A 20,671-nucleotide genomic window follows, 5' to 3' on the forward strand; every position below is an offset into this window, starting at 1 on the left:
CTCCACTGAAATGCAGAGTGAGCATAGCTAATCAATCATCCTGATCATGGCTGTATGAACATTAACTTGTTCTAGCTCAACATGGCAAGTGAATGTGTCGTGGATTTTGTCCTCGGGTGCTTCAAATGGCTGGAGATATTTTTTTTAATCTTAATTTTTATTTTTTCATAAAGCTTCCACATAAATAAAGTACTTCTCCCCAGTTATTAACATTTCACCAGGTCAGTTCCCTTCATTTACAAACCAACACTTTCAGGTGCAAGAATTGAAACTGAAGCACAGCAGCGGGCATACACCGGTGTTTACAAGCAGATGCATTGCAAAAGAATTTGTTGGCTTTAAAACAAGTCTTCCTCTTCTTTCTTGCTGATGTTTTTTTCCCTTGTCTCTTGTTTCCGGACCATGTTCGTCAAACCAAGGATGATAGCTCTTTTTGTCCAGCTCCTGCTTTGCTTTCCTCTGCACTTGAAGCTGTAATCCTCTGCTGACAACATCTGATGTTGCTGTGTCTGTAGTTAGCAGGGCCCCAGCAGATCTGTTTGGCCACGTTTATTTGCATAGTTTGTGTTGCAGTAGCACTTGGAGGCTCTCACACTGTGCCAGGAGCCCTCTGCATGCTTGGCAAGAGCCTTGTCTCAGCCTCTGCATGGACACAACAGGACAGAAATGCTTATGGGAGCCTTCTCAGAAGGGTTTCTCCATGGGAAGAAATCTTTTTTTCGGCCCAGCCATGCTTACAGCAAAAGCATGAGGACATCTGTTGTTACTTTAAGCTGTTCAGGTTTGGGTTTTCGTATTGTGAAGTGTGATAACGGGAGAGATCTCTGGTTTGTCAGACCACGAGAGCCCCAGGCCCCCACAGGAGAGATGCAGCTCCCTCGTAGTGCCCAGGGTGCCAGCCCCAGGCACCTCTCCTGACTTATTTTCTTCATCTTTTTCCCTCAGCCTGTACAAAAACCTTGCTACCTTCCCAGGCTACTTCAGTGCAGCGTTTCTCAATAATTGCATCAATTCATTACGCCACGAGTTTGTTTTGGTTGGGATCTTAAGTAGCGAGGCATTCTTTCAGCTCATTTTCCTGTGTAAAGCAGCTGCGTGTGGCATCTCTGCCTCTCCTGCTCCCCCCGCCCCACCTGCAGCTTCGGATGCAGCATGTCTAATTTAGCTTAATAGTTTTCATAAAGGAAAACTACAGAGTCTGGAGATGTTGTGATGTGGAGAGAGCGCTCAGCAGACCCAGGGCTGTGAGTGTGTGCGGGTAGCATCATGTCTCTGCAGTGGTGGATTTATAGCAGAGCGGGCTGTGTTGTGGATGAATTAATCATCGGACAAAGCCCGTTTTCTGTTTGTGAATCATGTATAATGCACTCCCGATTCCTGTTACTGTGTTTGTGCTCACCAAATAGTTTGGATGCACAGCACAGGGGTTACCTGCGAGCTGTTTGCCTTGACTGCGTTCCCCGTTCGTGTGCTTTGATACTCACAGCATTGCTCCTTCTGTGTGCTTTGACAAACATCTTTAATTTTTAACAAGAAAAGAACAGTCAATACTCAGCAGGAGGTGACTAATAACGTGGCTCTTGGACTTCCTAAGAAGGCTGCAAATCCGTCCATCTCTCCCTGTGTCTGGGAGTGGGGTGTGTGCTCGTTCAGGCTTAGGCAGTGTGGAAGGTAATGGTTTCAGGTAGGAGCTGGGTTTTTGTTTATAGAGCAGCGAGTTTTATGTCCTGATGCTGGAAGATTTTAATACAGTTTAAAAGCTCGCGGAGAGATAGATGGGTCCTTTTTCTTGTTGTAAAATGAAATATTGAAATAAATATATGCAGAGGCAAGTTTTAACTCTTCCAGGTTGTAAATGTCTGCTTTTAACAGTATCTACTTTGTAGTATATATCCCATTCCATTTCTGTGATATATTCAATGAGCTCCCAGTTGCTGCTAAATTATATATGGATATCTGATAAATGTACATCTTATTAACTGAAACACATCCCTAAGATAAGCAAGTTAGCTTGGGCTTTTATTGTTAATTGAATTTTTTCAGCAGTAGCAGCTGAAGGATTGCTAATGTTCACGAATTTGCATGATGTTAAACATCTGCTCCTCTTTGTGGGAACTTTGGTAGAGTTTCACTTAACTTGTAAATTCCAGACAGGAGTAAAGCAGCTCCTCAGGCTTGGAGGGTTCAGCAGTGTGTAGAGCAGACGGGCAGGTAGCGCTGCGACGGGAGCACGGTGCAATTCACCAGCTTTGCCAAAAAGTCACATCTACGGCATTCAGCTCACTCTGTGCGTGGTGATAGTACAGGTCGTGGTCACTGGCACTGTTTGGGGGCAGCAGGATGCTCGCTGGGTGTCACCAGATGTCACAGGAATGTTATCGTGAAGTTACCTGTGCTAAATGGCTGCAGGGCCCTGCCTGGTGCTTTATGGGAAGCGTCCTCTGAATGATGAGACGTCGAACAGGCGATAGGACTTCTGAGAGATTAAAATTCGGGTTAATTTTTATTCATCCGAAATGGCCATACTCAAACCTAGGACTTCCAGCCTATGAAAATCAGAGCAGGGAGGGCTCAGAGCTACACAGATGTCTCTACATTGCAGGCAGCGTCTGAATTTCACAGAGCTCTCCTGATGTGCTCCTTAACCACAGGGAGCTGCTGTGTCTGCAGGCAGAGCACTCAGACGGGGGATCTGTCCATGTGCCTTGGTGAGAAGAGCAAAGTTTTTTCCTTCTTTCTAACCATGCACAGAAAGCAGGAGGCAAGTCCATCCAGTATCACCATGCCTGTGCAAAAAAAAAAGAGCAATTAAAGAGGAAGATGAATAGAAAGAGACAGACAGAAAATTTGCATGGAGGAGTGGGGATTTGTAAGGAGACCCCTGAAGAACTGAAGTCATCTTTAATTTTCCTGTCCCTGTATGTATCTGCTCTGTCAGGTCAGACATGCCACAAGGCTGTGGATTAGGGCTGCAAAGAGTTCACGTAATCATCTTCCTCAGATTCGGCAGTCTGAGGTTTTGGGACCACATTTTCTCAGTTTAGGCATGCAAACGCTTTCATTTTGTATGCATGAAAATGGGCCGTTGCTGATAGGCAATTTAGCTGTAAACGGCACAAGAATTAAGGAGCTATGCTCATAAATAAATTTGTATCCCACAACACTTTGATTCAGTCCTTTTCTGATGCTTCTAACAATGCCACATAAAGCCTGGATAAAGCATACAAAAGGACGGGCTGTTTGGAGGAAAAAACAACAACAACAACAAAAACCTTTCTCAAATCCCTTTAATTTTGCCCAGGAATGTTATTTTTGGTAACCATCTCTCTTCTGCCCCATGGAAACAGCTGAGAAAACAAAGCTTTGTGCTCCTGTATCCTGCACTAAATTTCTTCTTAGTGCTAGCAAGGTGCCATAGGAACAGCCAAAAATAGCTAGCACGGTCGAAGAGGAACTGTCAAATAAAATGACACCCCGGTGCCTCCTGCCTTAGAAATGACACTCTTCAGCCTGCTCCAAGCTGCTCTTTATTACTGCATTGGTGCTGGTGAAGGGTTGCCTTGAAAATTAGTGCTGGAGGTCACTTCGGGTGGTGGGATTTTCTGCTGGGTTATTGTTGTACTCCCTGGGCTGCTTCTGCCCACGCCTGGAGATAACCTCCCCTGGGGGCTTTGGAGGGACAGAAGTCTCAATCTCCAGGTGTACGTTTTTGTGTGGATAGCCACAACTGTGCTTAGCCTGGATCCACTGTTCCGCTTCTGCCTTGGGTTTTATGGAAAGCTGCAGGTTCCAGCTGCCGTATGCGGTTGTCCTCAAAACCATCTCCACTTACCTGTGGGGCTCAAATCCTCCGAAGACTCCTGTAGGTGTTTAGGTTCACCCCTGCTGTTAGGTTAGCTGCATACCAGGGGCTATGAGGTTGGTGCTCCATGAGGTGTTACCATTTCGTTTTTGATATTTAAAGAAGCATGGATGCTTCTTGCAATCATTGCCCTGTAAGGCACCTTGCAAAATACTGGTTTACAGCCAGAGAAGTTTACCCATCAGAGAAAGCTCTGTGTTTCCTTACCTGATTTTCATTTTTATTTTAACTGCGTTCCTTTGAAGGATGGTTAATCCCCAGCCTTGCTGCTTCTCTGTTATCTGCCTTGGCTCAGGAGTGGATTGAAGATTGGTCAGGGATCCTACTGTAAAACCTGCTGCAATTCACGGAAACCAGGAGTAAAATTCTTAAAGAGGGCAATTATTGAGGGAACTGGATTAATGATCTGTCATCACAGTTTAGCCACATTCACCACTGACCTTTCACAGAGAGGATGGTCTTGATAAATGTAGTTCATTACCAAGTTCTGACATGAAAACAGAATGGCACTCGGTGTTTCTTGGCAGGCTGATCAATATTTTATCTGCCAAAGCATGCAGAAGTGCTAAACAGGATGAATTACGTAGCTGCTGCAAAACAGAGCAAGGAACAGAATTGCTCGGAGTGAGCAGAGCATGTAAATGTGACAGTTATTGGCCACACTTTAGCAATCAGACCCTAATGCACTGGCTTTTTCTTTTACTTTTCTTCTGTCGTGCTGTTTTTCTTTGCCTGTCATTCCTTCCTTTTTCAATACAAACAGTGCCAGGCTTCACTGGTTTTGAAAGTGCTGTAAACAGATAAAAAGCCCTTGTTTCTTCAGAAGGCTCCCGGGCATGGAAGGGGGAATCACTGACATCCCTGCCCACGGGCATTGCCCTGCAGTCCCCACTTTCAGCTCCCTCTGAGGAGATGGAGAGCCACTGTGGACTGCTTCTGGACGATTTAATGGTCTATTTCTATAAATATTTGCCAGAAACCCTTGTCTTTTGAGCTTGGCAAGTATATTGAAGTTTCATCCTGAGAGCACAGGAGGGAGCTGCACCTTGTGCGAGGTTTGTTTGAAAGTCACCAGCGTTTTCCTTTCAGGGCTACAAAGCGGGATGTCAGGCTCACAGGAGAGATACGGGCTGACCTCCAGCAGTGTGCTGGGAACAAAGGCATCCCTGCCCAGGGCATCCTGCCTCTGGACAAAAGGCATGCAGATTTTCCTGGGGAAGGCTTGTGTTTGTTGTACAAAGCATCGCTGTCAAATCAGGTTCTTGTTCAAAAAGTGGAGTAGCCATCGACAGAAGTGATACAGAGTCTCTTGAAATGAGGAAGGTGGCTTTTTTTTTTCTTTTAATTTAAAATAAATTCATAAGCTGGAATGCAAAGATACTGGTATTACATGCTGTTAATAAAGTCAATTAAAAAAATAAAAATAAGCCTGTGCTAGCAGATCAGCTTTTTAGTTTTTATGTCAAGTGTCTACAGTATGCCCTTAGCTCTCCTCTTCTCCTGGAGTCAGCAGAATAAATCATAGCGGGGTCATGGTTAACACAGACAAGCAATGTGTGACTTTTTTTTTCTAACCAGTCCTGATATAAAGTAGTCGAGAAAGATGACCATGTATGTAGGGACCTTGTGCAGGCCATGGAGGACAGAAAGGCAGTTTTCAGCCTGTCCCAAATCCAAGCTTTCAGCTCTCTGTGCCTCGCTTCTCAGCTGGGCAATGGAGGTGGTGCAGGTCAGCATGGACAGGCAGCTGGCAGTGGTACAGCATGGGTGCTTGAAACACACACAGCAGCATCTCTAGTGCTCAGAAATGGAGCAGGGATGAAGTCCTTGGGAACCCCTCTCAGAAGAGCAGTGGAGGCCACCAGGTGGTGTCAGGCCAGGAGCCCCAGCTCCAATTGAGCCAGCTCTGGAAGCACAAAGCTCACCCTTCTGGTGTCTGTGTGGCTACAACTGCAAGCAGAACCCAAGTCCCTGGGATGTGCTAACAAGGAAACCCCACCGAGAAGCATCCATCAACACCACCTAGCAATGAGGGCTGTCCGAGATGAGATAAACTGCTAATGATGAGCTCAGGTTGTAAAGGAAGCTGCTGGAGGCACTTAGTGAAGCCGATACAAGAATGGGAATAAGTGAGAGGGCATAAAGATGATTTTTCTGTGATTTTTTTGTTTAACAGCTGTGGCTATAATACCTGAATGAACAGCAAACATAGCAGTGCTGCCAGAAACCTAAGGAGAGAGTATTTAGTTGATAAAGCTGGTGAATCCCAGGCACAGTGTAAGAAGATTACAAGTGTCACTGACAGCAGGAGATGGGAGGGTAGGAGAAGGAGTGAAACCACAGAGCCATCCTGTGCAGGACCTGTACATCCAGCGCCACAGGGCTGGAAGCAGTCTCCATAGGGAAGGTAGCTGGGTTAAAAGATGAAAGAATAATGTCTGGTTAAAGGAGGGGAAGGACACAACAGGAGGGCCTCGCTGGCCTTGGCATTGGCTTGCCAAATGCTTCGAGTTGCCTAAATGCCTCTCCTCCCTTCCCCGGCGGAGAGCAGGGGCAGGTAAAATCTTTCAAGGGTACCTCCAGAAGTGTTTTTCCCTACTGTGTTTTTTTTTTTACTACATGAGATTAAATATATACATTATATATTTATATGCACACGCACTTTAATATAACAGTTTGAGTGCATTTTCTTATCAATCTTTTAGTTCCCCAAACAGGCACCAATTACTGCTCTCACGCCCCTAGGCCAGACCTTTGGTGCTTTTTCTCATTATTTGCCCACTGCCGAGTGGCCGCACCTGCCTTGTTCTGGAACGGCTGCTTCTGCGTCACTGCAAGCCTCAGATGTCAGGGGACAATTGTCAGAGGTGTGAGACCCGTCGAGTCTGTCACATTCGTGCTGTTAAGAGATGCCAAGGGACCTGCTTCCAGCGGGGCTGAGGAGTGTCGTTTTCTCCAGAGGGAAGGGGAGGTAATGAGGTTTCGGAGCAGCCCGAACAGGGGCAGTGCATGTCTTCTGACCTCCCGACTGTGGCCTGTGCTAACAAACGAGAAACTGAACTGTTTTTTTAAATGAAAGGTGTAGTTGTTTAATGGTGGTTTCCCTTGCTGTGTATGCAGTGGGGTGGTGTTACCTTGCCCCTTGGGATGGGGCTGCGCTGGGTGGCTGGGCCGTGACAGCATACGTGGGGGTAGTGGGGAAAGAAGTCCTCTGAGCAAGTGTAGAGCAGGATTTGGGATGTGCTGCTGTGTCCTTCTGTCCTCTGTGCAGCTCTGTCCTCCTCCCCCAGTTTCCTTTCTTTCACTTTTTTCCCATTTTATTTTCCTGGAGGCTGCAGCGCGGCCTGGAAGTCCCCAGCTGGGCGCCTGCCCTGGGCTGTCCTGCAGCCGGGGGAGCCCGTGCGATCCTGAGAGGAGCAGTTTTATGGCTTTGTTTTCAGAGCATGGAAAACCATGGAGGGTTGTAAGGAGGCGAAGGAGATGGCTGTCTCCGGGCTCACACCACAGTGTGCATCCGTCAGGACCCACGTGCCAGGAGCTGTGGTGTTCGTGCTCTGCTCTTTGCAGATACCGCGTCTGCTGTGGTTAGTCGGGGAGTTTGCGAATATAAACTTAATAAAGTGAGAAGAAGGGGTATTAGAAGAGATGAGGGGGCTTCAGAAGTACTTGGGTCCTTTCCCAGTTCTGCCTTTTTGGTCAGAAAGAGGGTCAGGGTGGAGGTGGGTCAGAAGGCCAGCAAGGGAGAAAGATTGACTGGATGGGAAGTGCTGCCCAGGCCACGGTTATGTGGGGTAAATAAAAAACAGACTGCAGAAAATAAAGGGTCTGAAGGCTACAAAGAAAGAAAGAACTGCTTTGTCATATGCTGCTGGCAAAATGTGGTAGGATGAAGAAACAAGAAATGCAAGGGAAGGTATCAGGGCCGGGTGCCCGCGCTGAGGAGGGACGGAGGCCATGGGTCAGGGTGCCGGGGTGTTACCAGGGGCCTGCCTGGAGCCGTGCCTGCGCTCACGGAGGGAAACCACAGAGCAGAAACAGAGGGGGAGGCAAATTGAACGATTTCCCTGTCTTCATTAGCCTTACATACATCTCTGGGATTAAGATTTGACTAGAGAGAAAGGAAAACTCCATCTCAGAAAAAAAGCCTCTCGTTCTGAAGTAGCTAAATCTGTATTTATGACAGGATTGCAAAATTGCATCATTACACTGGAAGCAGCAATCAATTTTTCTCTTAAATAAAACGTGATTGGAAGAAAGAAATTTCTTCGTGCTACTTTCAGAGTAGCCATCAAATGGCCTGATGTTGGGGGGGGGGGGATCAGGGAACAGAACTAATAAACAAGACTAATAGCAGCTGAGTAGCCGAGTAACCTCATTTTTTTCCATGAGATGAGACTGGTCCCACGTTCCTAGAGCCAAAAGCTCCTTGGAGGTTGTTTAAGAGAGAAGGAAAAGAAATGGGGCTGCTCGTATCCCTGAGCAGCGAGGCGCTCTCTGTGCTAGAATGGCCTGAGCTCAGGATGGGAAATGAGCCTGGGCTCAGCCGCGGCTCGTAGCAGTGGGGCGCTGACCCGAGCAGGGTGTGCGTGCCCAGCCCCTCTGACCTCCCTCACCTTCTCCAGTCACGGTGGTTTTGAAGTCGTGAGCACAAAATAGGAAGGGCGAAAAAAATCTTGACAGCGGACAGGTCTGCGGTCAGAGAAATGCCTCCCACCTGGAATTTTAATTGGGTTTCAGTTGGAGCGGGACCAGAGGACCAAAAATGATGCAGCTCAGCAATGAAAGGACAGGAAAACGAGCGATTAGTATCACCGTCTGCTGTTATTTTTCAGAGGAATAATGTTTGAAGCCTTTGGGGAACTGATCTTCAAGAGCTTTGTCCCTTAAACTGAGCAGAGACCTCAGAGATTTAATCCAGCAGGGTCAGAGGTGGGAGTTGAAATACAAAAGTTGTTTCAAAAGCACCAGTGCAGAGATTAAGGGCCTGGAGAAAAGGGCATCTAGCGGGAGCAGTGGATGTGTGGGCACTGCTGATGGGTGATGGTTGTTGCCCACAGCACGGGGCAGCTGGACCATGGGGATGCTGATTCCTGCTCCCAGAGTCTGCCAGGAACAAGCTGGTGTAGTTTACACTGAAACAGAATTGCCCCAAAAAGAAAGTGCCCGTGCTTCATTCTGCCGAGCCTTGCTAGACAGCAGTTGAGCAGAAAAGGGTAGCAACATCTTACACCACGTCAGGCAGGTGGATATGTTTCTTCTCTAGGAGGATGCCTGTAAATCAGAGTGAGGCATTCCCCAGATAAGAGCCACCGAAGAGCTGGCGGCCGCAAGCACAGCAGGAGCAGCTTTCAGGGTCACGAAGGTTCAGTCTGATTCCTCCAGCCAAGCAGGTGTCACTTCAGAGTGAGTGACTTGAGGGCTTTTCACCGATAATGTCGTTTTCCCTGGTCAGGGGCTGAGGAAGGCATTCATGTCAGCCTGCAGCAGGGCAGCATGTGCGCTTTGTGGTGCTGCAGGCAACGGTCACAGCCCAGGTACCAGGGCTCCCTGCAGCTCTGTTCCTTGCTGTCCTCCCTGTGGCCATCTTACCACCTTGTGCTGGGTTTAAGGATTCCTCTTCTTCTAAAAACTTGAGAGTGAGATGAAGTATTTTGTGTCGCTATGGGTTTCATGCCTCGTTGACCCCAAATCCTTCTGGTTGTCGTAGGTTGGTTCCATGTTTTGTATGGGGTTACACTTGGGTGCCATTTGCTTCTCAGAATTTTGTATTTTTATTTTATTTACTTTCTAATCACATAATAGATTAATTTATTTAATCTTTAGAAAAATGTAGAGCAGATTTAATTTGGGTGGAGATTACAAAGCCAAATATGGACGTCTGTAACCAAAGCCTTATAATCTGGAAAGTAACATGCTGGAGAGTTTCTCTGACAGCAGGATTTAGAAAATCTGTCAGCTATTACAAAAGGTGATGACTACAGGAGCTGCTAAATCACAGATCTGAGCCGTGCCATATATGCAGACAGCCTGTCTTTGGCTGTGCCTTATTTTTCCCTTTAGAAGTTCAGTCCTTTCAAAAGATGAAGGTGAATGTACACGGTCCTATAATGCACTCTTATCTTTTAGGTGACACGTGTACAATGGCGAGCTACAGCCGGCTCAAAAGCATCCTCCTCGACCTGCAGGCTCGTCGCCGGAGCCCCCCGAGCAGCCTGGCCACAGACAGAGCAGCCCAGAAGCGCTTCTTAGTTGAAGAGCTGTTCAAGCACTTGGATGTAAACGGTGACGGGCGTCTCAGCAGCTCGGAGCTGGCTCAGGTGGGTCTGTTGTTCAATGAAAAGGGAGTTATGAAGCGGATTGCGTTTTTCATTCAAAATGTGAGTTGAGCGTAGCGCAGAGGAGCTCTGGTGAGAGCGGTCGTTTGTATCTGTCTGTCCAGCAGCAGGTAGGGGAGGAAAACCTGCAGCAGCCTGCGAGCCTTTCCGCATCTCTGGGGAGATGGTGGTGTCTCAAACACTTAAAGCTCCTCTACAAACAAAACCGTGGCAGCTTTCCAGCCCCATCCCGGCTCCTGAAAATAGATAATAATCCTCACTGCTAACAGTCGTCTTCTGAAGTATTTCCAGGTAGCTGGCTTGGCAAGAATTAATTTTATTGTTTTTGGATGTGTGTAAAGTTAGGAAGAAATCTCTTCCTTCTTCTTCTTCCTGCCTTCTGGGCTGTGTGTTAGCATGTAGTAACACAACAGTATCTTCAGAACATTTTTAACAGGTTTATTTTCCCAGGATGCCAAGGAAGATACTGAAATGTCGATTAGCTGATCTTAATAACATTTGAAAAGGTGAAAGCTTGAAGAGACTGTTATTTCTAATCATGGGCCTGCTGTGCTCTTGGAATTCATCTAATTGTTAAAGTGAATCAGCACAAGCAGTTGAACTGATCACTTTGTGTCCTCAGCTTTCTTTTTTCCATGTGAAAACATGAGAAAAGAGTCCTATAAATAAGAGAAAAAGCATTATGCCAGAAGTGGGAAAATATGCATATTGGCATCTCGGTTCTGCATTCTGTTGGTTTCTTGCTGCTTCTATGCCTCAACACGTAAGGCAGCAGCACAGGACCTGTCCTGTCCCCGGCTTCAATTTCTTCAGACCATGCTGTGAGCTTGGCCTGAGCACGCAGCTCTCGTGCAAACTGTGGGCAGGGGCAGCCAGAGCAGCAGGACATGGCATGAGCTTGTGTTTGCTGCCCACCCGAGTGCTCCGATGCTCCACACGTGGATGTTGTCTTGAGGAGAAGCAACAGGAGTGAAGCTGTGTGTGGTTGCCTGCAGGGTGTTCGGTCAGTCTTGGTAACACTGGACGTGACAAAACTTGGAGGAGCCATGGGGAGATCAGGGTTGATGAATGGCAGTTCCATGGGCCCTGGGAAGATCCATCAACTTGGCTCAGTTAAAAACTACCAACCTCAAAATCAGCAAAAAAAATCCCCGATTAGAATGTTACCTGAACGTATTTACCATTTCATTGTCTTCCATGAGAAGCAAGCGCCTTTCCAGAGTCATTTGGAAATGACTCCAGGTCGCAGGGCAGCCCTTCACCCTCTGCAGGAGCATCCCACCTGCACCTGCTCCTCGCAGCAAACGTGAAGTGCGCTGCAGCCCCGGCATGCAGATGCGAGCTGTGAGCAAGCAGGGCAGAAGTAAGCCCGCTCCTCTCCGAGGAGAACAGTTTGCTCTGAATTTTAATCCTGACGCTGTTGACATGATGCACAATCCTGTCTGCACAATGCAAAGTGTCAGCGTAAATTCCCTTAGATCTGAGCTATGAATATATACAATACTTCATCTGTATTCAGTGATTTTTTATAAAGACATGGTAGGTATAAGAAAACACTTCTATCTGAATTCAAAGCCAGCTTTTGCATAGCTACATCTAAGTGTCTGTTCTACTCTCCAATTTTTTCCCCTTTTTACAAGAAACTTATTCTGTCAGGATATTAAACTCAGCTTGCATGGAAATAGAGGTTTGGCAGCCTGCAAGCCATTGCCATTAGGAGGAAAGAATGACCTGCATTTTAAAGGAGGAGAACTCAGCGATTCAAGGTCTACCGCAAAGTTACTGTGGGCTTCACTTGCTGATGTGCTTGGAGTCCAGGTCCCTCTCACACAAGCAAGTGTAGACCTTGGCTAGTTTTATTTTTTTTTTTCTTTTGATTCCTCTTCTAACTATGTCATCAGAATCAGTAAACGTGTTTGCACCTCTGTAGCCTTCTGCAATTTAATGGACTTAAACCAAGTCGAGCCCTCAGCTAGGAGCCCTCTCAGTCACACGCCTTCCATGTGTACACAACGGCTCACACCTGTGAAATCACCTCTCAAAGGCCAAAATAATGCCAGGCAATGCAAAGCACAGACGAGCCGTGCAAGCTCTTAATCCTGAGCTGAGCTGCACTGATCTCGAGCCCTTCTGCTGGAGCATGGCCAGGTCCAGAGCAGGCTCAGGACTCGTCTGCGGGCAGCTCTGGAGCTCTTGTGCCAGTGATATTCACAGTTCACACGTAGCATATCATTCTGTGTTTCTTCTTGGTACCTCTAGCGTCAAAACGATTTCCACGCGCTCTTACCTGACCAGTTTATTCGCTCAGTTTCCAAGGGATTTTTTTAGGTAATAAGCAATTTTTAATTTTCCGTGTTACCATCTCAACAGAAAACGTTTTGCCTTGTCAGGTAGATTTGTGAGTGATTTGTGTTGGCTCTTTTAATCTAAGCCTCTTTGCAACTTTAAAGTTCCTCCAAGGATGGGGTTTTTATTGCCCATGGATAGAGGCAGGTAAAATGGACATGGTGCAGAGGGAGCCACTGTGATCCCTGGCTGCTGGATGAGCTGTTGCCGTGCGTTTTCTTTGTTTTATTTAAAAGAAAAATAGTCTCTTGAGCACCATAACCTTGTCTGCAAGGAAAAACCTGAGGCAAGTAACCTGCACTGCTGCAGAAAAAAAAAAAAAAAAAAAAAAAAAAGAAGAGTAATTTTTAAAGCCTGAAAGGGGATTTTTAGGCAGCTTGGTGCAGAGGGATTTGTCCCAGGGGAGAAACTGGAAGCAGAGTCCCTGCGGCAAGGGCAGTCTGGTACCAGGGCAGCCTCTAGCACCAGCACGTGGTGAGGATCTTTGCCCATTTGTTTATTTTCCACAGCATAATTTCTTTGAGCAAAAAGGTGACGGCAGATGGTCCGTTCCTTCTATTTAGAGCCTGATTTGCCTCCTTGCTGCCAACAGACCCTATCGAGCCATTTCCCTCAGGACCCAGCAGTGTGAAGTGCCCACGTAGTCCTGCAGCCGTTGGTATGCAGGGCTATTAACAGCGCTGGTAATGGGAATGTTATTTCCATTTAAAACTTTTAGTGCATTTTAAAGTCAGATTCATAAAATCTAATGAATATGTTAGAGCTGAAGTGTCTTGTGGTTGTTTTTTTTTTGTTGTTGTTTTTTTTTTTTTTGTCCATCAATGTTAAATCAAAAGGACTAGTAAAAAAACTTGTCAGTCTTATGAAAAGTTAATCAATTTTCAATACAAAGGTAGACAAAGGGAAATTTTCATCTTTAGAAGATTGATCTTGGAAGTTATGGTTGATCTCACTTTCATTGAACATTTTTACTGCTTAGGTGAAGGGTCATTTTTTTAGCATTATTACTTTAAATTGCTCCAATATAATAGGCCAAGACTAGAATAGTAAATAAAAGAGTCTCTGGACTACAGCAAAATCCTTCCTGCCTGGAAGATGCAATATTTCAGGTGTTTTCTTCATGTTCCACAATAAATTCAGAGAAGCCGTCATTTTCATTATGCTTAGGTCTGAGTTTAGCAGTTTGCTAACTTGGATGTATGACTTTTAAAGCTCTCTTCATTTTTCACGTGGAATGTATGAAATGTTTAAAATATATAAGAAACAAACTGTCAGGGGCTGAAGAAACACATTATTTTTGAGTACACCATCAACTCTTGCCCGCTCTAGTCCTAAAGGCAAGGAGTACAATTTTGTCCTTACCTACAGAGGAGAGAGGAAGATCAGATGCAGATTTTTCCCTGTTGAATATTCATGTTCCTGTGCGTTGGCAAAGTGAAAACGTGTTTCTGTGCTGCTGCAGGACGAGGCTCTTAGCAGTTGTATCCTAATACAAAGCCAATACATAACCTCTTCCCACTGGTTGCTTGTTATTACTGTGTTGGGAGGTGGCAGTATGAATATTCAGCAGCACTTGTTGAGTTTCTTTCTTCTCTTTGCCCTGTAAACCTTGTCCTAATCTGGTGAGTTACGAACGTGGCTGGTTTCCAAAGCCTCTGATGCTTTGAGGCCTTCAGAGGACTCGTGAGCCTGTGCCAGCAGCTGGCGGCCAAAGCTAAGTTTGTGCCAAGTCAGAGCTCCAAGTTGGAGGGTTTTATGGTGTTGGGACCCAAGTTATTGCCATCCTCTGAGAAAGAGCAGGTCTCAGTGCCCCTCTGAGGGGAGGTATTTATCCATGGGTCATTTAATGCAAAATCTCCTGGGTGATCCAGGCCCCCCAGTCTGTAGCTTTACTTTACATGAAGATTTCATGTTTTCTTTGCCACAGCTAATGGAGCAGGAGGATCTGGATGATGATTTATTGGATTGTACGCTAGAAGACCTCCTCCGGTTTGATGATTATAACAATGACGGGCGCTTAACCCTGCAGGAGCTCTATACAGCCTTCCGTAAGTCCTGATGCTTTTGTCTGTCCTCAGTACTGAAAGCATGTGAATATCTGTGGGGCCAGTGTTGTCTGCCCAGATGTGGTCAGCAAAAATAGTCCCTTTTTGTATTTAATGGCATGGAAATTACTTTGAAAGGCTTGTTTCTGAAGGTTATTGTGCTCCAAATGATGTGCATGAACTAGGAGGTTGGTAAAAGTGTGGGGGACTTACTTTTATCTCGTGATTTTTGTTGTGCTTCCTGGTGTTGGCTTCCAGTCAGTGGCAATGGAGAGATGTCGATGAAGAGGCTGGGTCTGTAGACCCAAATATGTGGTTCTGAATTAATCCTGAGGAAAGAATACACATAGGAAATTACTTTATTCTCTCTCTTATTGAAACCCATGCAAATGTCTTGCAGTGTGTGTTAGCTTGCTGTGGGGAAGGTATTTAACTGAATATTATGTTTCTATATTTTGTTTCCATGTTAGTAAGTGAAGGAGCGAGCGTGATGTTAGCAGATAGCTCATCACCATTTGCAAACATACCTAGATCACTGAGCTACTTAGACAGTGTCAAACAATAAGTGCTTGTGTTATCCCATTTATCTTCATAAAGCTGTGTTCTAAATTAAGCATTAGATGAAATCCTTCCCTCTTCCCTGGAAAAGTCCCCCGTTGTCTCCTTCACCTGAATGACAGGTGAAATTTTATTGACGCTTTTCACTTTGGAATACTAAAAAGAAAGAAAAAAAACAGTAGTTTTTGTTTGTTTGTTTTGCACCAATCAGGCTGGTGAGCTACAGAGTATTTGTGCGTGGTTTATCAAAGATATTATTAATGCTCTTTAAATGAAAACAGGATTTCAACCATTGAACTGTTCAGTGTGGGCAAAAGACTGATAATAAACTCGTTACTTTTAAGTTGGATTCTCAAAACTCTGCATATGACATTTTAAAGCCAAAGTAATTTCAGTACCTCTTAATTTCATTTTCTAAACCAGGGCACCCTGCTCTGGTTCTTGCTCAGTGAAGGCAGCTCAGTGCGTGCAGGAATCCCACGTGCAGCACACCAGCAAGTTCCTCATTGATGCTTTTTGGCAAGCTGTGATGTTAATGCATAATCTCTATTTTTTCCAAATACCCTCTTTTCTAAAGAGAATGGGTTCTGTTTTCCTTGCTCCTGGCTTTTCATTAAGGAAAAAAAAAAAAAAAAAACAAACACCAAACTTTGGATAATAATGTGTAAAATGCTTTAAAATTAGCCCCAGTTGTCACCTTGGACCTGTTTGAACCACATATGCATTTGATTCAACACAGCATATTCAAATCAGGAGATATACAGTAAAACATAAAACCTCATACATTAAGAAAGCTATAAAGTGAATTAACCCAGCTATAAAGGCCTGACATGCAGTTATTTGGGAGCATATTTGGATCAATGGGTTCTCAAAGTCACAGCAACTCGTAACTAAACTCCAGGAGTAGTCATCTGCATGTGTTTTTGGTTCAGTGAATTTTAAGTAGGCAATGAAAATAAGACAGGTGCAAAATATTAACCAATGAACAGAGACAGCAATCAATAAACTGCAAAAATACTGTAACAACAACAACAACAAAAGTGGAATGACTGTCTACCAAAACAATTTTGTATATGAAAAGATGCTGAAAATTGGACTTACTTCTCCATTTTCTATTTCCTAGAATCCATGTTTTTATCCAGAGCAGCTAATGGTCATCGGCTTCTAATTTAAAAGTGAAGTGCATTGCTTGTAACTTTAGAAACTTTGCAGACTCTGTAAGTGAACTTCAATGCCTGGTAAAAGTATATTTTTTTCTTTAACTTCATTACACTACCTAGGAAAAGCATCTTTAAAATTTGTGTATTAACTCTGTGCTTCATTATAAGGCAGACTTTAGCTTGCAACAGTAGTTTAGAAGTACAGCATACCACGCATTTTTCATATTTGTTGCCCATTAGGGTCATCCTTTTGTTGCTTGAAATTCACCCAAGTCACTCATTTTTGCACGCCAGCAGCAGGCTACTGGGATTGCTGCTCAGCAAGCTGAGGAACCTAACTACAAGAATTCAGCGACATTAGAAAGTCTCGATCTAATTTATCCTCTCTAAAACTCTGTTAACGTGTGTTTCAGCATACTGTGCTCCAGTGTAGTGTTGCAGCGTTTGAAAGGTTTGAAGATGACCTTGATAATGTAAAGAGCTTTCCAATTTGTCATTCTTGTGATACTTTGGACGTTGCATTTCATTTTGAAGAGACTCGTGGCCTTTCTGTAACTTACAGAGCCACAAAATTGTAATTTCTCACTCCGTGTCTCTCTTTTGCTTTCTTTCAACACATCGTCTATCCAAGCAGGTCTAAAGGGTGAGTTGGATCCCCAGCCATGTTAATCAGCTGTAAGGGCATGAAAACTGTGTGGGTGAGAAAAATCCAGTCTCTTACTTTTTTTGAAACCTGGTTTCACCATTCCAAGTACTACTTCTAATAGATGCTGTTTTTAGTAGTAATTTCTAATCGTGCTAACCAATGGTATATACATCTTAATGCACAGCTTCAGATTATGGACAGAAATCATGGCCCTCCTCCAAACCCTATCTAAGGCATCATCTTTCTTCTGTTTTTCTGAAAGTTCTTTTATCCCCGCATCCCAAGAATACAATGTTTAGAAATTTGCTTTTGTGTATGGGGATGAATAGAAATATCTGTTAGCCCAGGATTAAAGTATCGCTTTTCAAATCATCTTAATCATGCATGAGTAACATCTGAGACAATTCAAATGTTCTCCTGGCAGCTTTGGAAAGAACAAACTTTAGGTGTCTTCTAATTTCTCATTAGTAAATTTTATTAGATAAGAAGGCTTAGGGCCATAATGAAAAGTAATTTGTTTTTAAGATGATGATGTCAAGATTTTCAAAACCAGAGAGAGTACCAGTAAGGGTACTTGTCTGTTATCTTTCCTTTATGTTGTCAAAAGAAAGGTTCAATAAATGAGTAATAAATAAGCTTAGTTTTCATGAGTACTAACGCAGAGGATGCATCTAATTAATCAACATGGAGATAGTCGAGTAAATTGGCAAGCACATCACCCAGCTGAGTCCTGTTTTAAATATTCTCAGATGAGTGATTTTTAGATATAACTTCTGGAACCGTATCTGACTGGAGGTCATTAGAATTAGGCATGTCACTTTTGGCTTTCCTGTTGTCTTCCCTAATGGGAAAGTAGCAGGTTGGCAGATGTGAAAGCCTAGCTGGAAAAAAAAAAATCGGTGTAACCTTCTAGATCTATATTATCATCGATGTGGACAGGTCCATTTGTAACACAAATATGTCGAAGAGAGGGAAAACATGCATTCCATCAAAATGGCTTTATCTTGTCAACATTGTTTAGCTAATAAGTTATTAAGCCTGTGATAAAATCCCCTTAAATTCCAGCTCATTGCCAATTAGAGCACTCTCCTGACCAACATCCAGCCTTTACAATTCACTGTACTTCAGAAAGGAGAAAAAAAGGCTTTTTGCAAGCGCCCGTGCTACCCTGTGGCAGCTGTTTCCAGTAGGTCATGCTGGGTTTAGAAAGGTTTTTGACTGAGGTTGTGTAGAAGATCAGGGATATTTCACTGGGTCAGATTAGAAATTACAAGATAATTCCCACATCCCCAAGCAGTCACAGCTCGCCGATGTTGCCTTGCGTGCCCCACGCGTTTTCAGAGTGTGGCTCTTGGGCTGTATCGTAGGCTTTCCAGTGGCTCTGCAGTGACATTTTGAGACCTCAGATGTCCTGTCTGGAGAAAAAAAAAATAAATAAAAATAAAAATAAAAAAGACAGTTTGAAATAAAAATACTAAATCACTATTTTTCCATCCCGATACATTTCCCAACCAGCTATGCATATCCATTATGTGTAGAGAGAAAATTGCTGTTTCTCTACAAAGGGGGGGTATGTTGCTATCGATGAGATACGTCATTATCTGACAAACACAAATGGAGTTTAAAAGAGGAGAATTTCCTGCAGGAAAGAATGCAGAAGTGGTTGCAGGAGCTGTGTGCTCTTCTCGCTCTTAAATTTTCTCACATTGGCCATTCTTGTGCTGTTAAACTTTTTACAAGAAGTTTGTGTTCTTCCCTCGTTCTCCTTTACTTCAGATTTTCCTTTTTTAACTCCTTAAAATTTATCAAAAAAATGCACCATGGGTGAATTTGAACAAAGAAATGAATCGGGAGCCTGGGCTGGGCATGGTTGTTGGATAAATCATTGCCGGTGCTGCAGAGAAGCAGCAGTGAGCCTGGCTCCAGACTTAGCGCAGTGGTCCTAAAACCTTCTGCAGGCCCTAAAACCTCCTGCAGGCCCTAAAACTTCCCGTAGGTCCTAAAATCTCCCGTAGCTCTATTCCCCATCAGGCAATAAGACCGCGCGGTGAGAGGAGCCGTTCGCTTCCGACTCCTCCAGGCATCCTCCTGAGCCTCGTCAGAAGTGCAGAATATAAAGGAGATTTATTTTTGCAGGGTATATTTCTGATATTTCTGTTTCGCTGGAAACTACTCGTGGATAGAGCTTTGTAATCGTCACCAAAGCACCGAGATCGATGCTGGCAGAGCTCTGCCGTGGGGAAGGGCAGCAGGGCCTGGGGCACGGGGGCGAGCGACTTGGTGGAGTCACGGAGAAAACATTCAGAAGCGTTGCTATTCGTGATAGAAATCCCATCTTAAGGAAAGATATAAATAAATTGCGTTTGAGGAAAATGAATGCACACGTTTGGAAATACGTCCATAATATATGTATGCCACGTAGGACTGGAAGCCCAGGTGTTTGGCTGAAATTGCATCTGTAAATTCCGTTTCCAGATGAACCATTTACTTGCGTGTTTTACAGACGTGGTCTCCCCGTTGGTGCGGCACGTAGGGTTGGGCATTGGTTGCTGCTATCTTCCAGCCAGATTGGTCAAGCTTGGTTAATTATATCGGACAACTATATTGTGAGATAAAATGTTTTGCTTGAGGTCTTCTCTTTAGCAATGTTGTAGCAACAGTTATCTCCGGGATCAAATCACAGTCCTAAAATATTGACAATTTGTGCACCACGCTCAGCCTCCCCAGCTGTAATCTCCTCGCTATGTAATTTTTCTTTCATGTTGCTGCAGATCTTGGTACAAAGTTGGAAATAATTCATTAGCTTACCGGCATTGATTTGTTTCTCCTGTGAGCTATGTGATACCCAAACTTCAAACACGCCTCAGCAAGCAGGGGAGCGCTGGCCTCTGCTTTCGGTTTGAGGCAATGTTAGAGGTGATGTGAAGTGCTCGGGAAAGAAATGAGGTTTCCTTCAGCTGGCCAAAGCAAGCGGTTCCAGCCTGCCTCGAGGAGTCACGTGCAGCCGTGTTGCCGTGCATAAAGGTGACATTTTGGGTGTTTTCTGGAATAATTAATTTAATAGCACGTTCTTATAGCAAAAACAAGACTAAAAGTTAAAAATCAAGCAAAAAGCAGAGATTTGAAACTGTTCAGCTAGATTTCTGCAGCAGAGGCAGAGTGGCTGAGCAGAGAAAGATGATGGGAAACACCAGCAGGCATTCACGTCACTGCAGCATCATTTAGTAACTGTGTTTCTGCAGCCAAGCTGGGATCCTGCACTGTTTTTTTAGGCTTTATTAGGACCGAACTGGCAGCATTGTGTTGTAGGGAGACACGGGCACTTTATAAAGTGGAGATACAGGAATCAGCGCTGGGGGCTGTGTGTGCTCCGATGCCTGTGTTCCAGCCCAGGGCTGAGCTGCAGGCAGGCGCTTGAGCTCTCAGAGGTCTTTGTGGGCTTTTTAAATCTTCAGAAGCAACAAACTCCTTGCCTTGCTCCTGAGCGGAGTGCAAGATGCCTGACTTTAGCACTAGACATGATCCTGGTGCACCTGGAAATGATATTTTGACTGCTAGGACACTTAGCTGGGGACTCTGAGTGAGTTCATCCTCACTCGATTTCAGTGGGGAGGTAATTTGTGAATGAAGAAACCTTTATTGCTTTGATTTTCACTCCTGTTGTTTTCCTTGATATCAAAGAAACATTCAAAGGGAAAAAAAAAAAAAAAAAAGAAAAA

General features: G+C 44.5%; 1 protein-coding gene across 6 annotated transcripts in view; it reads left to right on the forward strand.

Annotated features, from left to right (window-relative positions):
* Nucleotides 1-20,671, forward strand: part of FSTL4 (follistatin like 4) — a 276,166-nt gene that overhangs the window by 166,284 nt on the left and 89,211 nt on the right. For all 6 annotated transcript variants that reach the window (XM_032196664.1, XM_032196669.1, XM_032196665.1 and 3 more), the window contains 2 exons: nucleotides 9,989-10,179; nucleotides 14,471-14,591. In XM_032196664.1, coding sequence (XP_032052555.1) covers nucleotides 9,989-10,179; nucleotides 14,471-14,591 — 312 coding nt within the window. The remainder of the gene's footprint in view (nucleotides 1-9,988; nucleotides 10,180-14,470; nucleotides 14,592-20,671) is intronic.

Source organism: Aythya fuligula, chromosome 14 (genome assembly GCF_009819795.1).
Source record: "Aythya fuligula isolate bAytFul2 chromosome 14, bAytFul2.pri, whole genome shotgun sequence".
Taxonomy (NCBI): Eukaryota; Metazoa; Chordata; class Aves; order Anseriformes; family Anatidae; genus Aythya; species Aythya fuligula.